Genomic DNA, 18,455 nt, shown 5'->3' on the forward strand with positions numbered 1-18,455 from the left:
TGCCGTGTAACGGGGTAAGCTCCCATTACTTGTCCCAGCTTCTGCCAACCTAGCAGTTTCGAAAGCACGTAAAAATGCAAGTAGAAAAAATAGGGACCACCTTTGGTGGGAAGGTAACAGCGTTCCGTGCGCCTTTGGCATTGAGTCATGCCGGCCACATGACCACGGAGATGTCTTCGGACAGCGCTGGCTCTTCGGCTTTGAAACAGAGATGAGCACCGCCCCCTAGAGTCGGCAACGACTAGCACGTATGTGCGAGTGGAACCTTTACCTTTACCTTTACCTAAGGTTCATTGTAGGTAACAAAGCTCTTCCTTTGATATCTGACATATCATTGTATGACATGGAGAGTCACAGGGTAGATGAGCCAGTGGTTTGATGTAATAAAAGGTTTCAGATGTAAGAATAGAAGTTTATAGACTTTTTACTGTCTGAACAAACTAGAAGTCTCTGCTGCATATATCTGGCAATGCAATGATCCAGTCCATTTGCAATTATTAGTTATTGCATACTTCATACAATTTGATTGAGGTAAAATCTTGGATTTTAGGTGATTTGAACCTCCTGTAATTAGTTCGTTGCCTGAATTTAATTCATAGAAAAAGCAGATATTTCGGCTTAGTTCTGTTTCCATATAACCTGGGAAATTATATTCCATGCAGTTACCTACTTTAATACTGGCAGTAAATTTGTGAACTACGCTGAACCCAAGACACCTAGTAACTGTGGCAGCTTGTTGATATTAGAGATCTAACATGCAAGGAAACTTTTGTATATGCTCCTTTTAAACTAAGCCAGAAAGCCTAAATACATATCTCATGTTTGTCAAAGCACTCTCAGCTCTTTGAATCTGAGACTCCTTCAATTGAATACACAAATAGTTAAAATTTATTCCTGGCTTATTTATCATAACTGCAACAGTTACTTTCTCCAATGGAAGCATTGAACATGAAGAAGAACATCAACATCAGCCATCAGCTGTTGATACAGTTACACAAAGGAGCCAAATTTCTGTCGCAAACAGGACAATCCATGATATCCTACAAGTACTTGTATCTTCAAGGGACAGCTATTATGAAAATGCATCTTCTCAGTCAGGTATTGGCAGTATGACTGTTGAATATAAAATTAACTGTATTGAATATAACATTATTTCTAGCAGTGTGGCCATTAGCAGCACCTATGGTTCTACTATTGTAGGTGGGTAGATTTTACTATTGTGAAATCTTCTCCATGAAAGGAAATGCTATAGTACAAATTGAAATTTGAAATTTTCTTTATTTTGGTTCTGGCAGAAAGTGAGCCATGTTTAATCTATTTATTAAAAATGGAGTTCTTTTTTGAAATTATCTGTGCCTGTGAGTTCATTCTTCTGGATAAGTTCTTTACTTTCTTAAGTAAAGAACTTCTGCTTCCCAGAAAATTTTATATAGTAGGTAGAGCTTGGTGAAACAGACAGAAGAGAATTAATAAGAAAATTTGTGCAAATATAGTCCTAACATAGATTCAAGTATTGTTACAGAAGGCGATGATCTACAAAAATACTTCTCATGACCTGTTGAGGCTGCATTAGGTGGTCAACACTTGCCTAAAAAGGTGATACTTTGCCTACATTTTAAATGCATAACTGGAAATCACCTGAAACAGCTTCCCAGAGGAAAATAGCCATGAAAAAGGAAAGATTAAAAAAGAAATACTTCCCTTTTTGTTATTGTTGTTATTGAAAGTTTATTATACTTTCCCAAATGTATAGGTATTCTTTGTTTAATGACCACATTTGGGACTAAGCAATGCAGTTGTTACGTGAATCATCTGTGGTTGTTAAGTGAGACATTGTATAACTGAATTGTGTCTTTACTTCTGGCTTCTCTGTTGACTGTGCTTGTTGGAAGCTGCTTGTGAAGTGCGCAAACAGCAATCATGCGATCATTGAACATTGTGACAATTGATAATGCCTTCCAGTTGTGAAGTGCCCAAAAGGCGCTCCCATGATTGTAGGTATGCGAACAGGTCAAAAAGTTAGTTTTTCAACAGTCATAATTTCAAACAGTCTTTAATAGGGCAGATATTAATTGAGGACTAACTGTACAATATAATATTCATCTTTTTAATTCTAGCAGAAAAGGGACTTATTCCACAGCAGTATTTGTTCTTTGTAAAAGAAAATGCGTTTATTTTGCACTAATTTTTCCAGCTGAATTAGGCCTGTAGATATAATATATAATATACTTCACTGGTTAAGTGTTGGACATGATTAAATGATGACAACAGCATTTATATTGATAGCCAGTTTGATCTAATGGTTAATGTTTCAGGTTAGAAAACAGGAACCTCTGACTTCTAGTCCCATTTAGTCACAAAGCCAGTGGGTAACCTTGGTCCAGTCACTTTTTCTCAGCCCTAGGAATCAAGCAATGAAAAATCTGAAAAATCTTGTCAAGAAACTACAGAAGCTTGTTCAATCAGTTTCCAGGAATCGGACATGATTGAATGGAAGGAAGAAAAAATTTATTTCATATGGAGTGTAATTTGACTCCACTAAAACAGTTTTAAGATATTCTTGGTTTTCTCTTTCTGTTTATAACTGTAAAAGTGCAACTGGAAAAGTAGCTCTGAAAAGTGTTTAAAACTGACCCAGTCATCTTTGTAACAGCAGTAGTTTCCAGTGTTAGCACTGACTCTGAAGTTCCTACTCGTGATTCATTATTGCATCTAAAGAATAGTGAAGAAAAATATCACACAAACACCTCTAGAGAGCAATTGCTGCCTGGAATTCTTCCTACAACTGCAAGTAAGCATGAAAATAATATTTCACATATAGGTATTAGCATTTTTTTAATTTTTGTTTTCTATTATTTTTCTGGTTGAATTGCTTTAAATACATAGAATATGAGGCCATTAACCATCGTGCCACATGAATTGGAAATTGTTACCAATAAAACTTTCTCATATGTGATTAATACATAATGTGACAATAAATCTTATCTGTATAGGGATAGGTTTTGTTTTATCCATAAAGATTGTATTTGTACATTAGTATAGAATATATTATTATATTGACTTTAGATATATTCATAAATAAAATTTAGAAAAAAAATCACAGAATCAATTTTCTCTCTGGGGAATTTCTCCAAATAAATTTTAGTTGATATTAGGCAAAGAATTTTTTATTCATTTTCATATTTCTGAACTAGGAACAATATTACTTAATCTATTATTGTAAATAATAAGTAATATGCTATCAAGGGAATTATATTTAAATTTGTATTAGAATATGGTTCAACAAGATATGGCATGTGCAAACAAATCTTTTGAAATCAATTGTTGCAGCAACTGTAGTCTCCAAGGAGAAAGGCAAAGGCAACGAAACCACACAAAACCCATCATTTTATGACATCCATCCAGGACTGGACAATAAAAATGATCTCCCTGAGAACAAAACTAGGGAAGATGTTCAGTCTGAAATTATTCAGATCGAGAGAAAGCCTGAATTGGAAACAACTCAGACAGGTATTTCTCAGAAGATGCAGTTTTAACCAGCTTATTTTGCTATGTTTGGGGTCTTTCTCAAAAAAGAAAAAAAATCCATACATATATTATATGGTATTTTAACATGTAATCTGTATAAAAGTACAGACAGAAAATATGTGAAAAATGATGTTGAATAGCTGTTAAACTGATGGCTTAGCAGCAATTCCTCAAGGTTTACGAGAGGACAAATAATTTACATATCAGATTAAGGAAGAATGTTAATTAACTTCATTTGTTTAGGTGATGAAAATAGTCACTTGAAAATGAATGCTGTGAATGCTTCACTAGCAATGTTCCATCATCATAATCCCAAATTAGGGAAATATTTATACTTTTAAATTAAAATATGTCTGCCCAATGAAAAATACCTATATTTGTAAACCAGTACAATGATTTACAGGTCAGAAAGATAGAAGCCATTGTATATATGTTTTAGAAATTTATTTAGTGAAAGTCACTCCTATTTTGTTTCAAATCAATTGATCAATACTGTAATAGCTGTGATTTCCACTGAAGCTGATGTTTATGAGGATTCTACCCAAGATCCATTGATTAAGGAAGATCTTGATTTGAATGAAAAACTTCATCACCCTACAAATTCATCAATAAATGATTTCATACCTGGAATTCATAATCTCACAGACAATGTGCAAGAAAACAAAACATCGTATACAGGTACTAGGGAAAAAAATATTATTTTTCTCTATATTGCCATTCTAGATCAATCAATAAATAGCCTAATTTAATTCTGAAATCCTTCAGGACTTGGAAGACACTTATTCAGTAGGTGGAAACAAGTAGTTTTAAGTGGCATCACATTTAGACAAAACTCTATTATTGAAACAGCTATAGTCTTTAATAATTACTACACTGCACCATTTGTACAGGTAAAATTGGCATGAAATTTTGAAAATAGGCTACATGCTTCTGTTGTAATGGTATATGGCCGTGATGACAAACCTATGACACACTTGTCACAGGTGGCATATGTAGCCATATCAGTGGGCACGTGAGCTCAGCTCCGGCGGGTGCATGCGTGCGCCAGCCAGCTGATTTTCAGGCCTTCTGGCTGTTTCCTGCCTCCAGATGGCCTGCGGGATGGCGGGGAAGGCCTGTTTTTTTCTCTCAGCTGGCTCCAGAGCCTGTCTATGAGTCTTGGAAGGGCGAAAACTACTTTCCCATGCCCCCACCCCCCGGAAGTCCTCCAGAGGCCAGAAATGGCTCGTTTACCAACTTCCGATTGGACAAGAAGTGACTTTTTTGCTGTTCCTTGCCTCCAGAGCCTCTCTAGGAATCAAAAAAAGTCACTTCCTGTCCAACCAGAAGTTGGTAAACAGGCCATTTCTGGCCTCCGGGGGGGGGTAGGCAGTTATCACCCTCCCAAGACTCATAGGGAGGCTCTGGAGCCAGGTGAGAGAGAAAAATGGGCCTACTGGGCCATCGCATGACAAGAGCGGGGAGGAGAAGTCACATGCAAGGGTTGGGCGCATAGAATTATGGGTGTAGGCACATGACCCCCCCCCCCTGACACCCACCCACCTCCGGCATGCGATGGCAAAAAGGTTAGCCATCACTGGTATATGGTGTTGCATACAAAGTTCACATCTTTAGTATGAAAGAGTTTAAATAGAAAGAATTTACAGGTCTACTGCTATATATCAGATTAGTAGACTACCATTTTGTAGTTCTGGTTTTCCCTGTAACTTGCTTTAGTCAAGGATTAAATTCATATTGCTGCATTTTTACAGTACTTATCTAGCCAAATATTAATGCAATACCAAAAAAAAAAGTACTGACTCATGTAAAAAATGTGGGAAGTGAGTGCAGCTGTTGCTGGATATTTAAAAACATTTAACAATTGTGAGAATCTACCACAGAAGCATTAGATGTTATTCCATCAACTGGACAGAGTAGTGCCGCAAAACCTTTCATATAGGTAATAATGGTTAATATGTTTCCAATTTCAATGGTCCTCGGGGATATATTACATGAGTGAATCATTAGATTATTTTTAGTCAGTGAATATAATTGACCAGATGGTAAACATGTTCAAAAGCCCGTTTTTAAAAAAACAGAAAATATAAATGAAGTAGAAATTTTGGGCATTGATTATTTGGATGGGAATTCATTTGGACAGTGCACAGATTAAAAATTTAAATATCCAAATCTAAGTTTATCGTTGGTTCATCAAACAGTTGTCATACTGAAGGATCTTGAAGATTCAGCTCAATCACCATTGCCTCCTATTTACCAGTCAGACTGGATCAGTGAAGAAAAACCTACTAATACTTCCAGTAATGGCACGGAAATCAGTAAACAGCATGAAAATGAACGTGACTTTTATGGAGGTATTGCTGTGAATAATGTTGTCCTTTCATAGTGATGCATGGATGAAGTATTGTTTCATAGTACCTACAGTATATATTATTTCATTATTACAACTCCTGAAAAGGTTTTCATATTATACTAGTATATATAACAATTTACAAAATATTTCTACGCTGATTTGTTTTGTTCTTAAGCTTATTTAACATGGTATGGTTTCATTGTGATTCTGTATAAATCCTCATTCTGTATAAGCCTTGAATCATAAAAAATACATTCTGAATCTTAGTCTTAGACTTATAATCTACTTTTGGATATTTTTTATTATCTTATTCAGTATATCTGTGTTTTTTCTAATTCTCCAAAGGCATCAAGTGATTATTTCTGTGATAACAAATTGATTGGAAACTTGCAGTGAGTGTATGTAAAATGATGATTAGATTTAGGATACGATGTTACCAAAGCAAGAATGTATATAGTGAAGGGGGGGGAAACCCTTTAAAAGCCCAATTTTAAGCAGCAACCATTATCCTTACTTGTGAATTATTTTGTTGTCTGTTAAAAGTGCATAACAATAGATACCATGGAAAATCTACATACCAAATTTACTACCTGTAACCACTAATGATCTTTGGTGGATACAGAAAAGAAAACAGAGGACCCAACAGGAGTTAATTAGGAAGGGACTTGCTGCTAGAATTATAATGTGCTTTTTTGTATGTCTGAACTATTACCAGTATTATATTGTTTTGTGAAAAAAAAATATTGGGCCTATGTTGTCAAGGGAATGCAGCTAATAGTTTTGTTTCGTTCTCCGTTGCTTTATCGCTGCCATAGATGTGGGCTTTTATGGGACCAAAGAAGATCCAACTTCAGAACCAGTGAGGCAATGGGTTAGTGAAGACAAATATACTACAAAAGCCACAGTGGATGTCTTATTTCCTGGAATTGTTCCTCGAAGAGGAATAAATCAAAAAAATAAAACTGACCATACAGGTATCCACTAGAATGGTGGTGGGATCTTTTTTACCCCTCTTTAGGTGAGATATTCTTCTGTTTTTAATTTCCGTGTCTATTTTAGGCATGTAAAAAAAATGCGCCTAAGAACACTTTATGAGGTATGTCACTTTCCATTGGATAGAATGAGAGTCTGGAAAGAAAAGCTTTTCTTTATCCCAGCTTCACTCATAGTCTCCATGATTCTATTTATTTATTTATTTCTGTCTATTATGCAGCCATCTTACATATTTCTAGTGCTCAAATGAATAAATAAAACCTGATTCTTATATCCTCTTTTGATTTGTAAATTTCAGCCTACCATATCATTAATGTTTTATAGGTTACTCGTGAAAATAATTGGTTGAGGGGTCCTTGATGGTCTCTGGTGCTCTGCTAGCACTGATGATGCTACTTGGTTTGGGTAATGAAATATCTGCAAGAAAGCAACCATGCTCAGAGGGCACCAAGGTCCCCTCATTTCAACCCTGAGCTACAAATATTCTTCTTTATTGGTAATTAATTGGTTGCCTGATGATGATGATAAGAAAAATAACTATGAAATCAGCATTTGAAACTAGTGAACTAATGGCCCTTTTAGACTGTAATTAGGATTTGAAATTACTAACTCAAGATCTTCAATAATATATTGAATGTGTTTATATAATTAATGTTTCATTGAAACAGTTTTCTTGGTATGTGTGAAGAGTAGTGGATGAAAAGTATGCTCATACAAGAATGCATGTGATTGCTATGAATGCAATAGGCATGGTCGTTCTGGTGGCTTTTGGCCAATAAGATCATAAGAATCACATGTCTCTGAGGCATTCAAAGTTCAGTGCCCATTCTGGATTAAAATAACTTTATATTGGGCATCATGAGGAAAAGAACTACATTTTCCTGATGTGCACATTTTGAAAAGCATGTATTGTATGTACTTAAAACTAGTTTTTTAAATGATTTAGGTTATTTTTATGCAGAATTGTATAGATCTGCATTTAATATTGGAACCTCTAAATTTCATTTTCTGAGCCATTTATTTTGCTCTCAAGTTATACCATGTAGATCTGTTTACATTTACAATTTTATTTTTGTTTTCAATTCTTTCTGCCTAGTGATATCTTTACATTTTTCAAGTTAGCATGACTAGCAGACTACATGTACCAGAGAATATTTGTTGATAATATCCTTTTTATAATTGGGTTGCTTCCTGCTATCATTACAGTTCTATTTTTTAAATGTTATTGAGATAGAGTATGTATAATTTTGCTAATAGGAGGAGATGTATTTATTGATCATCCTACTGTTGTTCCAATTACATGTCAAGGACACTTCCAAAAACTAGTTGTGGTGATCTGTGGAGATAAAATGTTAAATAAAATACTTTGTTTACCTTTTTAAAAAGAAAAAAAATGAAAATACAATGTATTGCAATAGCTGTCAGCATCAATTACTATATTCTGGTTTTGGTATATTTATTATGAATAAAAATATATGAGCTTTCTTAATCTATTTTCATGTTTGTGCACGCATAAAAGTGACTTTCTTGCTAGTGTAAGGTAGGACATGGACCTCATGCTGGGAGTAATTGGAAGCATTTCTTTCTTTTTTTCCTCTAGTCCTTTATCTGCTTCTTAGTCTATCACTACAGATAGTCCTTGATTTACAACTGTTCGTTTAGTGACTTTCAAAGTTACAATGGCACTGAAAAAAGTGAGGAGTGACCATTTTTCACACTTATGACCATTGCAGCATCCTCATGGTCTTGTGAATAAAATTCAGATGCCTAGCAGCTGGTTCATATGTATGACACTCTCAGTGTCCGGGAGTCATGTGATCAGCTTTTGCGACCTTCTGACAAGCAAAGCCAATGGGGAAACCAAATTCACTTAACAACCGTGTTACTAATTTAAAACTGTAATGATTCACTTAACAATGGGGCAAAAAAGGTCGTAAAATGTAGCAAAGCTCACTGAACGAATGTTTCAGTTAGCAACATAAATTTTGGGCTCAGTTGTGATTGTAAGTTGAGGACTACCTGTACTGGACGCAACAGGCCATAATATTTGGCAATAAGAAAGAGAGAATTTCATTTCTGCTTTTCCACATTTTAAACTTAGAGTAAGAATTTGGTGGGAAAAGTTTTGATCCTGCATATATCCTGCTCACAATTGATTTAACTATTGTTACCCCAGTTGTGGCCTCCAGTGATGGAGACAAAAATGAAAAATCAGATCTTGGTCCAGAGTGGCTTCCTACATGGACCAGTGATGATGAAAAACTTATAAATAACAGTCAAGATCCTATAAACAGACATCCACCTTCCACTGACAGTAAGACCTATAGTATATATTCCTATAACTTTAATATTTAGTTTTGCAATTCGTAAGACTTCCTGTCTCGTAATTTATGAATTTGGATGACCTATCAGTAAAAACAAAAAGAGTAATATTTATGAGGAAAGCAGTGTGGAACTCTTGATTTTTCAAGTGAAAACTTACTACAAACAAAACTTGTCTCTGGTCTATAGCTTCATATAAAGAGATATATGGTTGGAATGTTGCCCATTAGGAGGTGTGTGATTCTCTGTGGCTAGAATTTTCTATCTTTTCTCACTGTGGAGTATTCTTTTCTGATTTCTAAATAATAAATAATTACCGTTGTATCACTTTCCAATATAATGACATGCATGACACTCAGAAATGAGTTTCAGCAGGTTCTGACCAGTTCTGGAGAACCGGTAGCGGAAATTTTGAGTAGTTCAGAGAATTGGTAAATACCCCCTCTGACTGGCCCCCATTTATTCTCTGCTTCCTGTCCCAGCTGATTGTGAGGAAATGGGAATTTTGCAGTAACCTTCCCCTGGAGTCGGGAGGGAATTGGGATTTTATAGTATCCTTCCCCTGGAGTGGGGTGGCAATGGAGATTTTACAGTATACTTCTCCTGCCAAACCCATCAAGCCATGCCATGCCCACCAAGCCACACCCACAGAACCGATAGTAAAAAATGTTGAAACCCACCACTGATGACACAAATTTCTAATTGACTACTGTTTTTAAATATGATTATATATTATATATTATTGATTTTGGATTATATATTATATATTATTGATTTTGGCTGAAATTAGGGAATTTTCACTGATCCTCATTTAAATTAATAAAATACTGTAATTTTCAAGTTTTGACAGTCTTGCACCAGAACACCAAAATCTCATTAAAATTTTGCTATTGCTTCTTGAGCTCTGAGAAGTAATAAAATTGCATGATATTGATTTTGGGAAATGGGACATTAAGGGTTAGAGAGATACCAATTTTCAGTCTAAAAGCTGAAGAAGAGAATAATTTGAAAAAGCAGGCAGATTGTTTAAATATATTTGCTACCTTAATTAGAACTTTAAATGAACCATCTGTTATTGTTTACCAGCCTTTAGATTATGGCATGTTAATAAATTAAATCAGTTGCAATCAAATAGGCCAGTCTTGATATCAGCAAAGAGGTTGCAAATTGATAGCAGCAGCTACATCTGATACTCCTCTGAGTATCACCTGAGACTTTTTCTGCTCCTGGCTAAAGAGGAACTGGGGCTTTCCACATATTCCAGTTTAACACTTTAAAAAACCTGGGCTTTTCATAAATACTTCAGATAGCTTCTGTAGTATTTGCTCTGCTATTTATTCTAGAACAGCGGTTCTCAACCTGTGGGTCGCGACCCCGTTGGGGGTCGAATGACGATTTGCCAGGGGTTGCCTAAGACCATCGGAAATATGGGAAGTATACTTGCAAGTCGAAGAATCACGCTCCAATGGTTGACTCCGCAAGCCAGCTGCAGGTTCTTCAAATCGCTAGCCAAATTCAGCTTCAGGCGCGATGAATTAAAAAAGAGAGAAATCTTTGCTCTGAATCTCCCTCTCAAGCCAGCTGTAATCACTCCCAGTCGCTAGCCTAATCTGGTTTCAGGTGCGATAAACTTAATAGGGGAGGAGTCTCCGCTTTAATGCCTCCATCTTCAAGGCAATCGCAAGCAGTTCAGATCGCTAGCCAATACGCGATAAATTAAAAAAAACAGTTTGCCGCTTTTTTCCCCCCTTTTGCGGTTGGGGTTGCCACATCGTGGGGAATTGTATTAAAGAGGTCACAGCACTATAAAGGTTGAGAACCACTGTTCTAGAATGAGTACCAGTAGTTTCTTCTGTAGAATGATTTTTTTGTCAGAAATTTTGATTAAAGTTCTGTGTCTCCTAGTAAAATTCCACAGCAGATCAACACTAAAAAGGTCTCCTTTTCCATCATCTTTTGATGTGCTTGTCTCAGATGTCAGTGCAAGGAAGTAATTTACTTGGACTTCAGTAAAGCATTTGATAAAGTAGACCATAACCTACTACTGCATAAAGTAAGAAAAATGTGGGTTAGACAGCACCACCACCAGATGAATTCATAACTGGCTGACCAACCGCACTCAGTGGAACTAAATCCACATGGAGAGAAGTATGCAGTGGAGTACCCCAAGGCTCTGTTTTAGGCCCAGTACTCTTCAACATCTTCATCAATGACTTGGACAAGGGGATAGATGGGGAACTCATCAAATTTGCAGATGACACCAAGCTGGCAGGAATAGCCAACACTCCAGAAGATAGGCTCAAATTACAGAAGGATCTTGACAAACTTGAACATTGGGCGCTATCTAACAAAATGAAATTCAACAGTGAAAAAAGTAAGGTTCTACATGTAGGCAAAAAAACAAAAAAACAAAATGCGGTATATGTGGTACCTTGCTCAATAGTAGTACCTGTGAGAGGGATCTTGGAGTCCTAGTGGACAACCATTTAGATATGAGCCAGCAATGTGCAGCAGCTGCCAAAAAAGCCAACCCAGTTCTGGGCTGCATAAACAGAGGGATAGAATCAAGATCACGTGAAGTGTTAATACCACTTTATAATGCCTTGGTAAGGCCACACTTGGAATATTGCATTCAGTTTTGGTCGCCGCGATGTAAAAAAGATGCTGAGACTCTAGAAAGAGTGCAGAGAAGAGCAACAAAGATGACTAGGGGACTGGAGGCTAAAACATATGAAGAATGGTTGCAAGAACTGGGTATGTCTAGTTTAATAAAAAGAAGGACTAGGGGAGACATGATAGCAGTGTTCCAATATCTCAGGGGTTGTCACAAAGAAGAGGGAGTTGTGCTGTTCTCCAATGCACCTGAGGGTAGAACAAGAAGCAATGGGTGGAAACTGATCAAGGAAAGAAGCAACTTAGAACTAAGGAGAAATTTCCTGACAGTTAGAACAATTAATAAGTGGAACGACTTGCCTCCAGAAGTTGTGACTGCTCCAACACTGGAAATTTTTAAGAAAATGTTGGATAACCATCTGTCTTAAATGGTGTAGGGTTTCCTGCCTGGCAGGGGGTTGGACTAGAAGGCCTCCAAGGTCCCTTCCAACTCTGTTGTTGTTGTTGTTGTTACTATTATATCCCTTCAATGCAAAGGCGACTTTTTGAGATATCCATTGTGGCTCCTAAGACCAAGTGACATAAAAGGAGTCTGAACTGGTTCAAATCCTGAATGTTTATAATACCGGTAGTGTACACATTAAAAGGCGCTACCCTGTAATCTCATTATGTTGTTTCCACTAGCCGATAAATATACCATATATCAGTAGTATATACTACTATATTATATAGTATAATATATAATAATTTACATAATAATTTTAATTTGATAGATTTTTAGCAATATGCTTCAGAATGTCAAAACAGAAGGGCCGGTTTAGCTCACGCTGGTAAAGCCTGTTATTAAGAACACAGTAGCCTGCAATTACTGCAGGTTCGAGCCCGGCCCAAGGTTGACTCAGCCTTCCATCCTTTATAAGGTAGGTAAAATGAGGACCCAGATTGTTGGGGGGGCAATAAGTTGACTTTGTAAAAATATACAAATAGAATGAGACTATTGCCTTATACACTGTAAGCCGCCCTTCGGAGAAGGGCGGGGTATAAATGTAAACAAAATAAATAAATAAATATCAGTGTAGAAATAAACATAATTTATACTAATTACAGGCCTGTTTTTTCAGAATGTAGCTATTGTGAACTGAAGGTGAATTTGTAATCATGAATTCTAGAGCAGACACTGTACTGTTTTCTTAATCTGATGTAGATTTTATTTTGCTGGATAAACTATTTCCAAATTCACGAATCAGTTTGAGTATGTTGTTTCTAATCTTTCTAATCAGTGCCCTGTATACTCTCTGTTGATTTAATTTGATTTGCTCATCATCTGGTAGCCATTCGGAATTGTCTCACTTAGGTATATTGCAACATATGCTCATGTCATAGTTACACTATATCATAACCTTAAGTTCAAATGTCAAAATTTTGTTTTTTATCCTTGGTATTCATTTAAATCACCAATTTTTATTGTTTCTAATACAAACCAGTGGGACTTAGTGGAAAAGTGTGGAAAATATTAATGTAGAAATATCAATTTTTGAAAGAAGTGTCTTTTACTTATTTGCACCTGGCATTTAGCTGTGCTTTCTGATTCAAATCAGTCTGGTTCTGCCTGCAAAAGACTTGCTTAAGTAAACTGAAACATTACTATGCTTATTAAGTTTCCCTGGCATAGCACAGCTCTCCCACATCTTCTGAAAGAAAAGCAACCTTTTAGTGGTGGGTGGGTGTGCGTGTGTGAAATAAAGATTTCTATTTGGGTTTAAAAAAAAAAAAGCCTAGAGATCAATCTATCTCCAGAAGTAGTGACAGCTCAGCAGTACTTATGGAAATGAAACACATCGGTCCACAGAGGCTGATTAAATAATATTTTTCCTCTGCAAATACAAAAGCAGAAATTCCAGATATTGATGACGCAGCGAGTAATACATGCCTTTTCTCTAGGTCCTGATCCAAACCAACACTCCAGTGTAGTGAGAGACAAAAATGTGACACCTTTGCCGGGAGAGTCAGGAAAAAGTCAACCACGAATGGCTCATATACCAGGTTTGTTTCTATTCTTTTATCATTGTATTTATCGTGAAGTCATACGGTGATGTTCCTGTATTTTTTGTTGTCATCTTTTGTGTCTAAAACATGCAAATGCCACCATTAGGTATATACCTTCCAATGATGTCATGTTTTTGCACACTTTTCATTTCTCCCCTCCTCCATGGGTATATGCCCACGTCTTAGAATATATTGGAATTAAGGGTTCTCTGACACTAAGACCAGTGGTTTAAATCAGGAACAGTACTGCCAACAGGAAAAAAAAAAAGCTCAATTATGTATATATTCAATAGTGTACAAACAAAGTTTTGAACTTCATTATTTGGATTATAGAATGCCACAATTTCACTGGCATATAAGGAACATAGTGTAATTTGGTAGAATGTGGCATGGGTGAACTATGACAGCTGTAATCCAGATATATCTCCATGGCTAAGAAGCACGATCTTATGGTTCAACTACGTAATTGCTTTACACAATTTTTATCTGTGATATATGCAGTACCCAATAAGTGTTATCCTATTTCTCATAGAAAATGAATAGCAATTCCAAAACTGTTTAACATAACAACATAGCAATATTGATGCTAATCTGAATATTCAAAACTTTTTTTTATTGAAGAATCATACCTTCATTTATAATCTCAGATTTCTAATTTGTAAACCATGTAATTTGATTTTTGGCTTTGAGGTCAGATTAAAAAGCTATTAGGGGCCGTGATAGCTCAGGCTGTAAGAAGCCTGTTATTAGAACACAGCAGCCTGCAATTACTGCAGGTTCAAGCCCGGCCCAAGGTTGACTCAGCCTTCCATCCTTTATAAGGTAGGTAAAATGAGGACCCAGATTGTTGGGGGGGGCAATAAGTTGACTTTGTAAATATACAAATAGAATGAGACTATTGCCTTATACACTGTAAGCCGCCCTGAGTCTTCGGAGAAGGGCGGGATATAAATGTAAAAATAAATAAATAAATAAATTATGTTGTTAATTCTTAGATATTATCCTTCTAATAGTTTTCCCCCCCATGCCATTTGACTATACAACACTCTGGAAACTCTTACTATGGCTAAAGTAGGAAACTATGAGGAGATTTTTTTAAAAAATCAGAGTTACATTTTGTTTCATTCTCATGATTCTGGAAATAACAGCAGCTATCATTGTCTCCTACCTTACACAGGACAATACAATAATGGATACAAATTATCAGCACAAATATCATTGCTTATATACAATTGTTGTTAAGAGTTCAGTTATGTGAAAACTTTCAGTTATGTGAAAACCAAATCATAAAAAACAGTTTTCGGACAACTAAAAATAACAGTTCATGGGTATTATTCTGAAGGAAGTAAAATTAAAGAGAATATGTCAATTCTCTAGTTAGATGACAAAAGAATGTGGTGGTTTTTTTTTCTATCCACAGATTGGCTAATTGTAGTTGCTTCTCTTTTGGCCCTGGCGTTGATTCTTGGTGTTTGCATTGCTGTAAACAGTCGAAGGAGGTAAGAAATGATTTGTAGTTTTCCATTTCTCGGTGCCAAAACTGCCTATTGCTGAAATATTTTTAGGACTGACAATTTTAAGAGCATTCAAAGGAGACAATAGTAATGTCAATGTTATTGGCTCCAAAATTAGTGAAGAAATGCTTCATTTGGTGAACTGATCGTAATATGCTACTGAATTTTCCAAAATTTTTAACAAAATTGGATGGGGGGGGAGAATATAAGAGTTTTCTTTTAAAGAAATTGGGATGGATATATTCTAAAATGAAACATTTTTTCCCCCAAAATACATTGGACACATCCTATCATAGAAAGCTAAAGTTAATTCTTAATTCTCTTAAGATGTGCAGCACATATCAATGTTTTTTTAATGTTTGTTATCCTAGCCTGAGAGGTTTTTTTTAACCAAACATTTCAGTTTAATGAAGGGGCATTTGCTGTTTGAGTACTGGTATATGAACTGTGTCATTCTTCAAAATACACAGTTTCATTACATATAAGCCTGCTTCAAATTCCAGGGCTTTATACCAGGCTCCCCAAAAATTTAATAATTTCAGTTGTCTTCTGTTTCTGCAATATTCAAAATCGGATAACACAAATGAAAGAGAAAGGAGAGTCATAGGTCAGTATTCACATCCCTGAATGTTACATGAACCAAACCATAGTATTAAAAAAAAATTCAACTGATATATTTGAAAGTTTTGATGTCACTTTGATATCCCCTTCCTCTTGTTTTTCTTAAGAACCATTGTAATAGACAGTAAGAACTGCTGTTAATCAATGTACATTGCTGCTACTGGGTAAGAACATTTTGGTGAGGACTGCTGGCAAAAAATATTTGCCCATTCCTTCCAGAACCATGTGGATGAATGAAAAGTTGAAAAGGCATTTGCTTTTTGAACACTTGTATATGAACTGTCTCATTCTTTGAAATATATGACATGGTGCATTTGAGTTATGTGTTTTTAATATAAATGTAAGCATTGATTACTTACTGTGGGGCCTTCCTTCCGATGATCGATTACTTCAATGTGCAACTTGAGATCCATAGACATAGGTTTACCCTTAAGCCATCCAATCTAAAAGTATTGGGTCAACTGAGTCAATGAAGCCACTATACTAAGCAAAAGAACCACTATAGCTGTTCTTCCAGGAATCACCTTTAACTGCCTTTTACCACCTTCTGTAGAATCCAAAGATATGCCCCATTCAAAATAAGGAATTTGTTAGAAGGCTTTTTTGATAGACTATTCCTTGTTCCAATTATGTCAATGCACCAGAACCAGAAAGATCTGAAAACGCAAGATTAATCTGTTATAATTAAAGTTCTTGCCTAAGAAATAAGCAAGGAATGAATGTTTTTAATGTAGTCTGCTACTCCAGACAAAATGAAGGCAATATATAATTTTTTGAGTACGTATTAGATAATATATATAAGTATAAGCACGACTTGAATACATAAAATGAATACAATTAAAGGGAACATTAGGACAGGGACGGTAGGCACGCTGGTGCTCTTATGCACACCCCTTACAGACCTCTTAGGAATGGGGTGAGGTCAATAGAAGCCAGCCTAAGGTTAAAATTTTGGGGATCTTGGGATGAAACCACAGAGTCAGGTAGTACATTCCAGGCATTGACCACTCTGTTACTGAAGTCATATTTTCTGCAATCGAGTTTGGTGCAGTTTACCTTAAGTTTGTATCTATTGTGTGCTCATGTATTGTTGTGGTTGAAGCTGAAGTAGTCATTGACAGGTAGGACATTGTAGCAGATGATTTTATGAGCTATGCTTAGATCATAACCGAAGGTGGCATAGTTCTAAATTTTCTAAGCCCAAAATTTCAAGTCTGGTGGCATAAGGTATTTTGTTGTGAGTGGAGGAGCGGAGGACTCTTTTTGTGAAATATTTCTGGACACATTCAGTTGTATTAATGTCCGATGTGCAGTGCAGATTCCAGACAGACAAGCTGTGTTTGAGAATTGGCCTAGCAAATCTTTTGTATGCTCTGGTTAGTAGTGTAATATTACTAGAGAAGAAGCTACGCAAGATTAGGGTTATATAACATGTTGTCCTTAAATATTTTGGCTTTACAATCTTTTCCTTTTCGGTTAGATGTGGGCAGAAGAAGAAGCTTGTGATTAACAACGGTAAAGGAGGCATAGATGAGAAGAAGAAAGATGGGCTAAATGGAGATGCCAGCAAATCTCAGGAAATGGTGCACTTGGTACACAAAGAGAAGCCAGAAAACCAAAAGGGCTCACATGATGAATTCCAGGCAATTGATGAAACACAGAACCAACAAGATGTGCCCTTGAAGAGTGGCATGTAGGAAGGCTGGCCGATCAAATTGAATCAGAGTTGGGGGAAACAAAAAGCATACTGAACTGGGACTAGAACTCAGAAATGCAATGAGCTACTGATATCTTTAAAGCATAATTAAGCATACATTTTCTTGGTGTTTTTTTTTTTCTTTTGTAATGGTCAGCTACAAAAAAATAACATGTCATTTTTTGTTTTGCCCAGCATTGCATCATTTTGCCCAGTTTTAATTAGTGACCAGCATCTTATTGCTAGCATTTGTTCCCCATTTACAATCTGTTTGGTAAGGCAAAACACCAAAATTTATTTTGCCTGACCTACAGAATTTTTGAACTTTCCAGAATCTGTAGCCATTAAGGCATTATAATAAAATGCATTCCCAGGGAATTCACAATGATCGGCTGTCTTGAAGTTTGACATATAGATTTTGGAATTGAATTTTTATTGGTCAGTTACGAAATTGTCAGAGTTATTAAATCTCATTAATGTTTTAATATTTTGGAATTACATGTTGTAATAGTTGAATATGAAAAGCAAGTTTTTACACGTTCCACAGATCTCCACCATGTTAAAATCACTAAAAAGGGTGGAAAGGCCAAAAAAACAACAACCCCCAAACCCAAACCTGATTTATAGCAAATAAATTTTTATTCTCTATAATCTAAATAATGTGGTGATGTTATCTTTAAATGTCAGTGTTCATCTTCCTTGCTGCTCTACTTCTGGTGTATTGTATTCCATTTATTAGGGATCCCATTAATTATCCTATAGGCTGTGAACT

General features: G+C 36.0%; 1 protein-coding gene across 10 annotated transcripts in view; it reads left to right on the forward strand.

Moving 5' to 3' along the window:
• The window catches only part of CD44 (CD44 molecule (Indian blood group)), a 92,381-nt gene extending 74,038 nt beyond the window's left edge, over positions 1–18,343 (forward strand). For 2 of the 10 annotated variants that reach the window (XM_058161649.1, XM_058161654.1), the window contains 10 exons: positions 922–1,098; positions 2,654–2,791; positions 3,331–3,510; positions 4,030–4,206; positions 5,727–5,879; positions 6,694–6,852; positions 9,048–9,185; positions 13,748–13,849; positions 15,273–15,351; positions 17,468–18,343. In XM_058161649.1, coding sequence (XP_058017632.1) covers positions 922–1,098; positions 2,654–2,791; positions 3,331–3,510; positions 4,030–4,206; positions 5,727–5,879; positions 6,694–6,852; positions 9,048–9,185; positions 13,748–13,849; positions 15,273–15,351; positions 17,468–17,684 — 1,520 coding nt within the window. In that variant the 3' untranslated portion in view covers positions 17,685–18,343. The remainder of the gene's footprint in view (positions 1–921; positions 1,099–2,653; positions 2,792–3,330; positions 3,511–4,029; positions 4,207–5,726; positions 5,880–6,693; positions 6,853–9,047; positions 9,186–13,747; positions 13,850–15,272; positions 15,352–17,467) is intronic. The other 8 variants (XM_058161651.1, XM_058161650.1, XM_058161653.1 and 5 more) reach the window with 8 other exon arrangements.
• Positions 18,344–18,455: the final 112 nt, after the last annotated feature.

The sequence above is a fragment of the Ahaetulla prasina genome, chromosome 1 (assembly GCF_028640845.1).
Source record: "Ahaetulla prasina isolate Xishuangbanna chromosome 1, ASM2864084v1, whole genome shotgun sequence".
In the NCBI taxonomy this organism is placed as follows: domain Eukaryota; kingdom Metazoa; phylum Chordata; class Lepidosauria; order Squamata; family Colubridae; genus Ahaetulla; species Ahaetulla prasina.